This window comes from Typopeltis vanoorti, chromosome 26 (assembly GCF_054136105.1).
Source record: "Typopeltis vanoorti isolate ZY-2024b chromosome 26, IOZ_Tvanoo_1.0, whole genome shotgun sequence".
NCBI lineage: Eukaryota > Metazoa > Arthropoda > Arachnida > Uropygi > Thelyphonidae > Typopeltis > Typopeltis vanoorti.
In genome coordinates this window covers 18,042,036-18,054,487 of record NC_143574.1, presented here as the reverse complement: position 1 = coordinate 18,054,487, position 12,452 = coordinate 18,042,036, and the positions used below count along the sequence as shown (strand labels likewise).

Genomic DNA, 12,452 nt, shown 5'->3' with positions numbered 1-12,452 from the left:
ATTTAGTTAACGATTCAAAACATTTTACAAACCTATTTTTAATGGCATATTACACTACTTCTATGTACACTATGTATACTATGTTCCAAATTTTTACTGCCAAAATTTATGTCGTCTGCTATAGTACGTACACAGATTTGAGACCCTTCAATACTTCTGCGCATGTCACAAAAAGGAGAATCCATTCCTATAATAGGGTAATCAATCTGTCTTCTGGGATGAGTTGTTTATTATTACACGTCGGAAAATTAACTTCTCTTTTATGATCATTATAGTTTTTAAAGTGGTAACTATTTTGGTTATATGACCGTTGGGAAATTTTATCCATAAAGCACGTGATTTTGCGTGTTGGCGACCAATTCATACATCCTTCATTTCTTTCTCCCCTTCAATGATAACATCCAAGAGTTAATTAAATCTCATTCTGAAGAATTGAGTGATTCCGACCTGCTAAATTTAGATGCACAGCGGGAAGATCCTGAAGAATATGAAGAAAATTTAACCACTGATAGTCAGCCCAAAGAAATTTCACAGAAACGATTTGAAAATATATTTTGAACAATCGAAATTTTTAAGCAACAATGCTTGAGGCTGACCCTGATGAAGAGAGAAGCAGTAAAATTTGCAGAAGAGTAGAAGAGGCAATAGGACCATACCATCGGTTGTATGAAAAAAAGAAACAAAATGCCTGCCAAACTACGTTAGCTCAATTCTTTGTTAAGAAGTAGAATAATAAAATCTATATTCTGAATATGTTTTATTGTCTTTCAGCTTCGTGATTTTCCTTTAACTAGACCCTGGGACATGCCCTATTTCTTTTATAAAAAAAAATTAAGGGTCAAAAAAGAAATCTGAGGAACGAATTATACATTTTCCCATAGGTTAATTATGTTTGATTAGTGCGTTTTCGATTAATGCACCTGTTTTAAAGAACGCATTAGGCGCACTAATCGAGGGATTGCTGTAATCTTAGTATAGGAGGACTTTAGCAAAGTTTATTGTAGTTTTTTATTTAATTTATTTTATTTTATTTTTTTTATATTTTATTTATTTTTTTTATCACTAGAGGTCAGGCTAAGAAAAAGATTAGTTAACAACAGTTTTAATTTACCTTTATTAGAGTGCAACAGCACATAGCTTGGTTTCCTATACACATATATCCTTCTGATGATGACCTCAATACAGGGGTCGAAACGTCAAGTTTCGACCCCTGTATTGAGGGTTTAGGATAGAAAGAAAAGGGTTTAGGATAGAAAGCCTTAATGGACAGTTGAGATAACCTGCTTTGACAGATGTTGGTGATTTTGGTTTGTTGAAAGTAAGGTTGATGTTCCTGGTGGGAAGCAGATGCCAATCCCTAGCAGGATGATTCTTATAATTATCACTCCTTTCTCCTCAAGTTCAGTGCAAATCTAATTGTTAACACCAAATGAGATCCCACTCTGATATTACAACTCTAGGAGCTCCCCACCTATTATGGACACCCACTCTCCAGCAAACAATGACTGTGCTCAGGAGGAGGTGGCAGGACTACCCCAGATGCTATACTAGCACCACAGTAAGCCTTGACCCTGTCTCCAGTCCATGGAGACCTACTGCAACACCACTGTTCCTTGCAAGCAAGCACACTAACTGACTGATCCTGGCTAGGCCATCCAGGATCACCCATTTGAGGAAGCAGAAATCAAAGTAGTGTGAAACCACCAATATCCCCTTCTCCAGATGTCCATGGGTTGCACCTTTAAAGAAAACAATGCCGGCAAGATGTTAGATCCCACTGATGGTGGTTTGGATGATAGGATAGAAGAAGTAGAGTGAAGAATACATGATGAAAAGTATATTAAGAAAATAAGAAGGAAAAGGGCCAGTATCATCACTGGGCAGTCCCACCATGAACAGGTCCCTCATGAGTAGAGGATAATCTGGGAATCCAGATACTAAACTTGTATTTTTTTCAAACCATTTATGCCACCAATAAGCAATGTAGTAATCTCATGCAAGGCAACAAAAATCATATACCTGTAATTCCTGTGGAAGATCAGAGCAACAAACTGGCATTTACTTAATTTTATGCAGTTTTTCACAAATAATGAATAGTTAAGTTAAAAACAGGATCACATAATTTAACAAGTTTTACACAATATCAGATATACCCTCTAATATACATCTGAATATTTTTCTCTTATAATTATTACTAATTTTAGTAATAATTACCAAATTATGACTAATTTACAGGTACAAGAACGAAATATTTGATAATGTTAAAACACTAGGTTCCATCAATTTTTCAAACTCCTACTACTTATTTTATGAAATAAATTGTAAATTTTTCATCCACGCAATAAATAAACCAAGAAGAGTCTTTATATACACTTAATATATACCACATTACATAACATCTTCCACTCGAGGTGCAGCAGAAGGGTGGAGGGAAATCAGTTACTTGGGATAATCATATGGAGAAGTGTAAGGATTATGCAAAATTCCAAATAGCTGATAGCTGATACCATACAATAACATGACAGCTTATTTAACAGTATTAATTCTAAACGATAAATTTAATTCTTATATAACTCTTAATGACAAGCACCAAACCAAAACTGGATATTGGTTAAGAGGCTGGATCTTAACTGAATGTACCTGAAACCAAGCAAACAGCATGTCTACACATGGATTAAAGAGAATATTAAATTATCAATAAATACTACTTACTGGTGATGCCTTCTTGAGCTATTTCATGCATCTTGCAACATGCAGAAATCATCCTCATTCCTAGCTGATCCACAACTAGCACTTTCCATTCGCCCTTTTTCTTCACAGTTCTTATCACATCATTCAAAATTTCTAATAAAATATTAAATAAAATTTTGTCATTGTAGTGTGTCCTGGATACACAATGATGTTTTAAAATTAAATTACATGACCAAAAACATACACATATATAAATATATGAAACATAATTATGTATATCCAACAGACATCTCTCTTGTGTGTGTATATTAAAAAAATTATTAAACTAGCTGGCAATACACTTGCATGCATGGTTTTTCCAAAAGTTATATCACAATAGTAGTGACATGAGAGGTGGGAGGAAAGGCTGTTCCAGAATAAAGCAGCAGTAGGGATAGAGGAGAAGGAAGAGAAACTTATTCTATGAGTATGGAGTTTAACTATGAATGGATGTTGGGTAGTAGCTGAATGTGTTTCAATGGATTTGGTAGAGAAAGAATTATTGATGATAGTTCTGATGAATGTTTACTATGGAAATATCTACAGAAGATTCATGCAAGAGATACCAGAGTGAAAGTGTGGCTGGAGTGAGTTGTTAATCAGCCTGACTTCTGCATTGCAATGAGTATTTTTAAGGAGCTCTTATAGGGGCACCTCCCAAGATGCATGAGCAGTACTTGATAGATGGGCAGATTTGTAATTGGTACAGAGTTAATAGCTGTTCAGGGGTAAAGTAATGCCTTAAATGAAAGAGGAATCATAAATTTTTGGTTGCAAAGGGGACAATAGTTATGTGTTTATGCCAAGAGTCTTCATGTCAAAGTGATAAGAAGATAGATCTCTTTTTGACTAGATTTTGGTATTATCAAAAGGCAATGCTGAGATAATATGAGTTTTTTTTTTGTGGGAAATAAGGCAGAACTCTGTTTTGCAAGTGTTGAAATTGACAAGGTCATCTGAGCATCACTGAAGAATGGTTTGGAGATCAGAATTTAGGCTTGCAGAGGATGCTGTTCTGTGAGTTATGGTTTGTTTGGTGCAAGGTTTGTCAAGTGAAAAGGAGAAATGTAGTGTGTGTCAATGACAAAACTGTGTAATGGAATGATGGTCATCTGGAGCAGGTCATTAATGTATAGAAGAAACAGGGTATATACAAGAGAAGAGAACCTTGTGGGATTCCAGCAGCAGTTGCATAATTGGAATATAGGGAACTATCAACCAGTTGCAGAAGTCACAGGACAGACTGAATGAGGGAAACTTACTTAATAGGCCCTTATGCCAGATCTGGTTGAAAGTTTTGGAGATATCTAGTGCAACCACATGTGATTCACCAATAAAGGAATTGAGGTAGAACCATGTAACTTACATATTCTCCATAAAGTATTATACATTTGTTAATGCTGCTGCGTCACTTGAAATCTTCTGAGGAAAAAAAAGTCTTTCCTCAGTAATCAGATGGTAAATTTTGTTCCTTTCGGGTGTTTCTTTAAATTTGGAAATCTAGCAAATAGAGTGGGTGAGGCAGACATTGAAAGTCGAAGTTGTGTAATTGTCTGTTGGGTTTCATAAACAGTGTGAGCAGGTGAATTGTCCTACTAAAGCAACATGCCTCTGCTCAGTTTCCCATAGCACTTTTCCTTCAGTACCTCCTTCAGAGCTGTTGAATAAACTGCTGCTGTGACAGTTTCACTTTTTCTGAAGTACTTAGAAAAGGATTACACCATCCATATTCCAAAAGACAATGGCAAGAACCTTCCCTGCTGACTTTTGGGTTCGGAATTTCTTTGGTCATGGAGAACCTTTGTACCTCCACTCCACTGACTGTTGTTTGGTCCCTGGGTCTAAGCAGTGAGAAAAAGCAGAGTTCTATACAATAGCCAGTTAGCATTATTATTACTATTATTATTGTATGGGCACATCCAATGAGTCCAAAGACCCATCATGATAACCCATCTCCTTGAACCCATTAACAAAGCACTCACAACTTTCTCTAGCAACCCATTCCACTCATTCACAACTCTCCAAGCAAAAAATCTAGTCTTCACAAACCTACTAACCACAACTTTATTCAACTTCCAGGGATGACTTCTTGTTTTGGCCTGTCTAGCCAACTGCTGAAACATTTCCCTGCATCAATCCTATAAACCCTTTAAGCAACTTAAAAACTAAATGTTTCTACCACATCCTCTCTTTTTCTCCTATCAACCAACTTCTGCAATCCACACACCTATCCTCACTCAATTTATCCTCATATGGAACATTCCACAGACCACTCACCATCTTGATTGCTCACCTCTGAATCTTCTCCACCGCTTTCCTCATACCCAAGAAACACAGACCAGATCTGAGTACAGTAATCCAGTTGTGGAAGTATCAAGGCCTTATAAAATAGAATAACTTTCTTATCACTACTTGTGTTCTTCAATAGCCAAGTAATCTTATGTGTTACCTTAGCAATATATCCTCTAAACTTTAACTCTTTCTACCAGCATCTCTAAATCTCTAGCTTCATCAAATTCCTGAAGCACAGTTCCTTCAATGTGGTACACAGCTTGTAATCAATTTATACCACAATGCATAACTTTACATTTCTCCACATTAAACTGACACCATTATCTTTTGCCCATACTAACAGCATATTTAAATCACCCTGCAAGCTTTTCATATCACTTTAACTATCACTCTATCTAATATCACATCATAAGCAAACAAATGAATATTTCCTTTCAAGTTATTTCCTATATCATTTGTACATTGAGTACAAATTAAGCAGACATTGTGCCAGCACTGAACCTTGCAGCACACCACTAGTCACCTGTTTTTCACCTTGATTCTGCCCCTCCATATACCAATTTTTGATATCTGTTCAGCAGCCACCTTATCCACATAACCAGTGTCATATCCATCCCCATTTGTTCTAATTTGCATAAAAGAGTACTCCATCAAATGTCACATGGTATTCTGTCAAATGCCTTTACAAAATCCAGCAGAATCATCATGTAGTCATTTCCTTTATCCAACTCAGCTGTTACTCTATTATAAAAAGTTAATAAATTACTAAGGCATGAGCAACCCTTCACAAAGCCATGTTTCCCCTCATACAGTATCATATTTTCATCCATCTATTCTTGAATTCTCTTTTTCAATAATTTTGCCAGTACTTTTACCACCATTCCTGAGATACTGATTGGTCTATAATTTGCTATTGCAGTCTCAGAACCTCCCTTATGCAAGGAAATTATTTTGCCCTCTTTGCACATCCCTGGAGCTCTATCAGAGCTAAGACTTAAAGAGCCTAGTCAAATGCATTGGCAGTTACCTTGCACATTCTCGCAAAAACCTAGCTGATATCCCATCTAATCCCACAGATGTATTTACATTGAGATTCTACAATATCCAAAGGACCTCCAATTCATCCACCTCTGTTCCAACATTAGTGTCTGTAACATAGGTTAAAGCAGTAACCTCACTATGATGATATACCCTTGCAAAGCAGTCACTCAAGTAACTTAAGTATTTTATCTGCTTCTTCCACCTTGTGACCATCATCACTCATTAAGGTTAATCTTCCATAGTTATCCTTCCTCTTACTTGCCACATAACAATAGAACCATTTAGGATTTCCTTCAACCTGCTTGGCGAAATTCTTCTTGTAATCTCATTTAGCCTTCCTTGCTATGCTGGTCACCTTTCTTCCCTTAGCCTTGCACTGCACATGAATTTGTTGGTCACTTTCTCCTTATACACTGAGTTACCTTTTGCATTAGGATGCTCCCCTGATTTACATATTCAACGCGATAATGAAGTACCATGTGATATCAATGTCACGTGCAGCTACTAATAAATGGTCACACCTATCCTTTGTACATAATCGGTAAATGTTTGCCAGTAATGGGGAAATGTGGTAATTGAAGCCAATTTGACTGCAGGCAGACAGTTGGGGCACCTGGAGGGCAGGTGCCAGTATTTTGGGAAAAGCAGCACTTGTTTGTTCCCATAGTACTGTATCAAGGGTGTACCAGGGCTGGATTAACCATGAACAGACATCCAGCAGAAGAGCTCGCATTGATTAGTCACACATGGTTGATCTTAGAGGTGAGCGTCAGGTATCACGACTGGTATCTCAAGAAGTTTGTTGGTTATCCTCCCACAAACATGTCCCTAGTCAAAGGCATTGGCAGTTACCTAGAATGCTACTACAGGGCCCTCTTAGCCATATCTGCAGGTCTACCCTGACCACAGCAATCTTTCACAGGTCAACACACCTTGTACTGAATGGTTGGAGGAACATGACAATGAATTTCCACATTGCCTTGGCCCCCAAACTTCCCTAACCATAACCCAATTGAACATGTGTGTTTAAATCTTTAAAACTTTGAACATGTGCTAGAATGGGGGTGTGAGAACTGCTGATCCTCCTCCAACACCTTGTAGAATCCGTTCTTAGGCATCTGAAAAGCTGTGATTGCACAGATTAGGTGGGTGTTCCTAATACAAAGATAACTCAGTGTATATCATCCAGTAATTTCTTCTTATGCAGCTCATGCTTAATGATATTACTCATCCATCTAGTTCTTACCTGATTAACCCTCCTTACCTTAGGTATGCAATTTAATATTGATTCCTCTAGATGATCCTTAACTATCTCCCATGCACTACTAACATCCTTCGCTTGCAGTGTTTTATGCCATGGCACAAAGCTTCCTTTTAAGCTTGTCATAATCACCTGCCTTGTAGTGTTCACAAAATGAAATTATCTTGCAAAAATGAGTCAGAGACCAGATCATATTATTGAAATATCATGAAAAGTAAATCTGGCTCCATTGCTAGTGTTGACCGTTTTCTGTTGTTTTTGGAAACTTTAGTACTTGTCTTTCCCATTGAATTATTTTTATGGTAATTTACATAAATCCACCCTTCATTATAGACAATAAATGTAAAGAAATACAATGTACACTTTTCAGTTTTGTAAAAATACTTAAGAAAAGAGTTTGTTGTGTCATCAACTAAAAACCAGACGCATTTTCCAAGACAAATGGATCAAGAAATTCAAGTGGGGTGTGCTATGAAGATGCATTTTGTAATTTATCAAAAATATTTTCTGGCTGCTGACAGAAACCCTAGATTACTATACGATTTTTGTGGCCCTTTCAAAGTGGAGACATTCAATTTTCACGAAAAAAAAAAAAAAATACTGTGACAATGACTTTGCCTGAAATCACCTTAGTAATAACACTTGAAACCTTTTTAATACAGCAGCCTATTATAAAGCTAAATTTAATCAACTATTTACTGACTTCAAATATTTCCTAAGCTTAACAGAAGAACAATATCAAGTTTATTTACCAATATCAACAATAGCTGATTGTTGATCTTGGTAAACAAAATTAGTTAAGGAAATCAAAAAAAAATAAAACCCTCAGTAATGAGTCTCCAAGATACCTTTATATATACATATATATAATTCAAATGAGCAGAACCTCACCCATTATATGGGATGCATAGACAAAAATTGAAAATTATTTCTTTATATTAATTTTTCTCCAAAACTCGGGTCTGCAATGTACTTTGATAGATTAGAGAATGAAATAAACTTTTCTTGCCAAAAGACTGGTAATTGGTTAGCCAGCATTGGAACAGAAGTATCATGTAACATGCCAGGAAAGGGGGGGGACTAGTGACAAAATTAAAGAGAAGCATACCAGATATTACAAATTATTTCATATAATTTGAATATGGCTGTTCAAAATTCTACTAAAGATGTCTAATTTGTTGCTGAAATGAAGCAGTAGTGTGTGGCTGGTCATGCATGCACTGACCTTCCCCACCCCCATGTGTGTGTGTGTATATACACACACACAAGGGGTGTCTGGAAAGCTCTGATAAACATCTAGACAAAAATGATATTAAAGCAACTGATATAACCACAAGAAAGAACATACTAGTTGCTGAGTTATGAAGGTAACTGGTGTTCCCATATTCTTATATCCTTGTATGTTCTTTCTTGTAGTTATATCAGTTGCTTTAATATCATTTTTGTTCTAGGTTTATCATAACTTTCCAGACCACCCCTCATGTATATATAAACATACACACATATACCTTTTACCACAATTCACATTATGGTGAATAAAAATTTTTTTTGTGACCAGTAGATTTAAATGGCATTTCTAGAGCCCTGAATACGTTATCCATTAAACCTGTGTTTAATTGTTTCTCTGTGCTGTATTCATTCCTTTAAACCTAATAATGGGCGGCAAAGACCTAGGTTTCCAACTAGCTGTTAAAAAAATTCCTTCACTATAATTCTGTTTTTAATAACAATTTGATATAATTTTTACCTTTTTCTACATTAACTTTTAATTAACAAAATTCTTTCAAGTGATAATTCCTTCTTGGCATGGTGGAATTTTTAATTAAATCTGGTATTGAAATCGCTATTACAATGTGCCATTTCAATAAGTAAAATCAGGCAAAACAAAATTATGTCCACAGCACATAACCAAAAATAGCTCTAGGTTCAGCTGAATCAATACAGAACCATGGGCACTTCTCTTGCTCCTACCCAAAACCAAACCAAAAACGACTAGAACTAGAAATATTTCGCTCTCCTCTACTCAAGTGAAACTAAAACAACGACACTTCAACAGTTATTTTAAAATCAGCATACATTTTATTCGGATAATGGATATCGGTGATGTTCGTTATGACAGCAATGTAAGAATAACAACGATTTAAAGAGCAAAATTATTCACAAACAAATCTCCTCTATTCAAGTGAAACTCAAACAACACTTGAACAGTTATTTTAAAATCAGCATACATATTATTCAGATAATGGATATCAGCGATGGTGATGTTCGTTATGATAGCAATGTAAGAATAACAAATTTAAAGAGTAAAATTATTCCACAAACTTGTGGAATAACAAATACAGATTGTTATAGAATAAATTGCAGTGGGTGTGATATCACAGCTTTCGCACCAAACTTGAGGGCTATACCCTTTAAAATATTAACTAAACTTGAAAAGTTTCTGATTCTATTTATTTATATATCATAAAGCAATAAACAAATGAAATTTAATAAACTTCTTCATAAAAATAACTAACGATCAGCGTTAAAAACAATTACTCACTCATTCCAACCACCACTTTCAGCGCCATTTTGCTTAACTGACAGCAAATTAAATACGCCATCTGCTGTACTTTAGTTGAAACAAAACTAAATAAATACAAAAGAGGATAAAAAAAAAACCAACCAAATTTAAACTTCGACTTGAAGTCTTCGAGAGAATTAAATCTGTATCAACAGCATATTATTGCAATATCCACACAGTTGATACACAGTCGAAAGAATATCACTCAAACGGTAATTTGACTGGTAATACAGAGCAATTCAGATTCTACCCAAGGATCTAAGAATAGTCTGTCAAATAGCGTCGTAAGTAATTTTGTTTTCTGTAAAGCATATTATGTGGTCACTTCTTCTTCTTCTTCTTCTTCTTCTTCTTCTTATTATTATTATTATTATTATTATTATTATCGACAGACCTCCATGGACGCAAGAGATTCATCGTGGAAGATCCCATTCTCACATGCACAGCTCATCATACCATGATTTAAATGTATTCACTGTCCCTGCACTCATCACACTCTCAGGATATACGTTCCAATCATCCACCACTCCAAGCAAAAAATCTACTCCTCACATGCTTGCTCAAACCCACCTTATACAGCTTCCTGGCATGACCTCTCATCCCCCCCCTGTCTCCAGATATTCTATGAAAAATCTCATCCACGTTAATCTGGTAATTACCCCTGGCTAGATTATGTCTTCCCTCTGCCTTCTGTCTACTAGGCTCTGTAATTTTCAATCTCTCAACCTGACCTCATATTCTACATTCCAGAGACCAAAAACCAATTTAGTCAATCGTCTCTGGACCCTCCACAACATCTCATTATCGTTTTGAAAACCAGGTGACCAAAACTGTGGACAGTAATCCATATGCTTCCTGATTAAAGCTTTGCACAATGGAATCAAAACATCCTTACTTCTACACGTCATTGTTCTCCACATTACTCGCATAATTTGCCATGTTGTCCTCACAATTTTAGCAAAATTATTATTATTATTATTACGCGACACTTTCAGGGAGTCTAAAGACTCATCGAGGGAGGGCAACTACTCTACAACTCTCCGTCTTCACCACCAACTACAAAACCACTACTACACCAACGCCATCTACTGCCCACCACCACTAGTATTTTCACACACAAACATAAACATCCATGCCTTCGGTGGGATTCGAACCCGCAGGCTTTTGGCTGGAGGGCCGATACGTTAACCATTCACCCAACCAGGACACCATCACCCCTAGATTTTTCATATATTCCACATTAACGAAAATATCCCCACCAATCCTATACCATCCCATCTTTGCTTCTCAAATTTTAAAACCTTACACTACTAAGTTAAACTAATATCCCCACACACTCGCCCATTCGGACAGTCTATTTAGGTCCTCTTGCAAAGTTACAGCATCTACTCTACTTCTCATAACTCCCTCTAATTTTGCATCATCTGTAAACAACTGTGTATTACAATTTAAGCCGTTTGCTATGTCATTTACATACAAAATAAACAATATCGCTCCTCATATGCAAACTGCTGATATCTATCAGACAGCCAATCTCCAATCCAATGCATTAACCTACTATCCAAAACAATCTGTTCCAATTTAACTACTAGTTTGTCATATGGCAATTATTCGAAGGCCTTTGCAAAATCTAAAATCTAAATCTAAAAATCTGAAAAGATTATTATTATTATTATTATTATTATTATTATTATTATTATTATACGAACGGGTGCACGGTGATATCCCTGCTCCCGTTTTTTATAGTTTTAAAATGGTTCCAACTCCTGGTTTTAATTTGAAAGTGTTCCCAAGTAACTCTACTTGTCACGCCGAAGACAGTAATATAAAATTCACCGAAACCGGCTAAGAAATCAAATTTTGAAGTGTTGAAAAGTGAACAGAAAGGACCGCAGTCAACAACGAACGAAGAACAAAGGACGTTGCCATCTTTACGATCACATCACAGTTGCTCAAGGGAAGAAAGGTGAGTCATGAAGTGTATCAGTTGCCTGGAGGATTTATCGTTCGACGTAAATAATTTAACCTGTACGAAATACAGTAGGATTCTACACTTAAAATATGCCAGCTTTTCAACCTGGCAACGAAAATCCAATGCAACATGCGAGGAATGGAAATGTCTACTCTGCAGGAAGAACAAAGAAACGCACCTACGACGCAGCCGATTATACCGGAGGCAAAATCAGACGACTAACTGAACAGACAAAAAAACGCATGTGAGTCCTATAATTTCGACTCTATAAATATACTAATAGAAAACGGTCTAGAGACTATACAAGCCAGCTTAGTAGATCTTGTGCAAGAACTCTTTAACAAACAGAACGAACAAATAACAAAAAAATCTAGCGAATATGAAGATTTGGTCAAACATAATAATTTAGCAGTGATAGAGGTGTTGCAAACAGTAAAAGACATTAAAATCAGCATTAACGCATTAAATGACAGGCAACACAATTTGATGAAAGACACACGAACTCCGTCAAGAAGGACATTCTCTAAAACTACAATACGAACGTTTAAATCAGCAACAACATAAAGATCTTGTGGTTCCAAGACTGCTGTTGT

The 12,452-nt window shown here is 36.1% G+C and overlaps 1 protein-coding gene across 1 annotated transcript in view; it reads right to left on the bottom strand.

The window, feature by feature from the left end:
- The window catches only part of LOC150092375 (protein ROP-like), a 255,485-nt gene extending 245,591 nt beyond the window's left edge, over window positions 1-9,894 (bottom strand). The window contains exons 1-2 of the mRNA XM_090414916.1: window positions 9,867-9,894; window positions 2,713-2,844 (exon numbers count right to left, since the gene is read on the bottom strand). Of these exons, the coding sequence (XP_090271042.1) occupies window positions 2,713-2,844; window positions 9,867-9,894 (160 nt within the window). The remainder of the gene's footprint in view (window positions 1-2,712; window positions 2,845-9,866) is intronic.
- Between the last annotated feature and the right edge of the window lie 2,558 nt (window positions 9,895-12,452).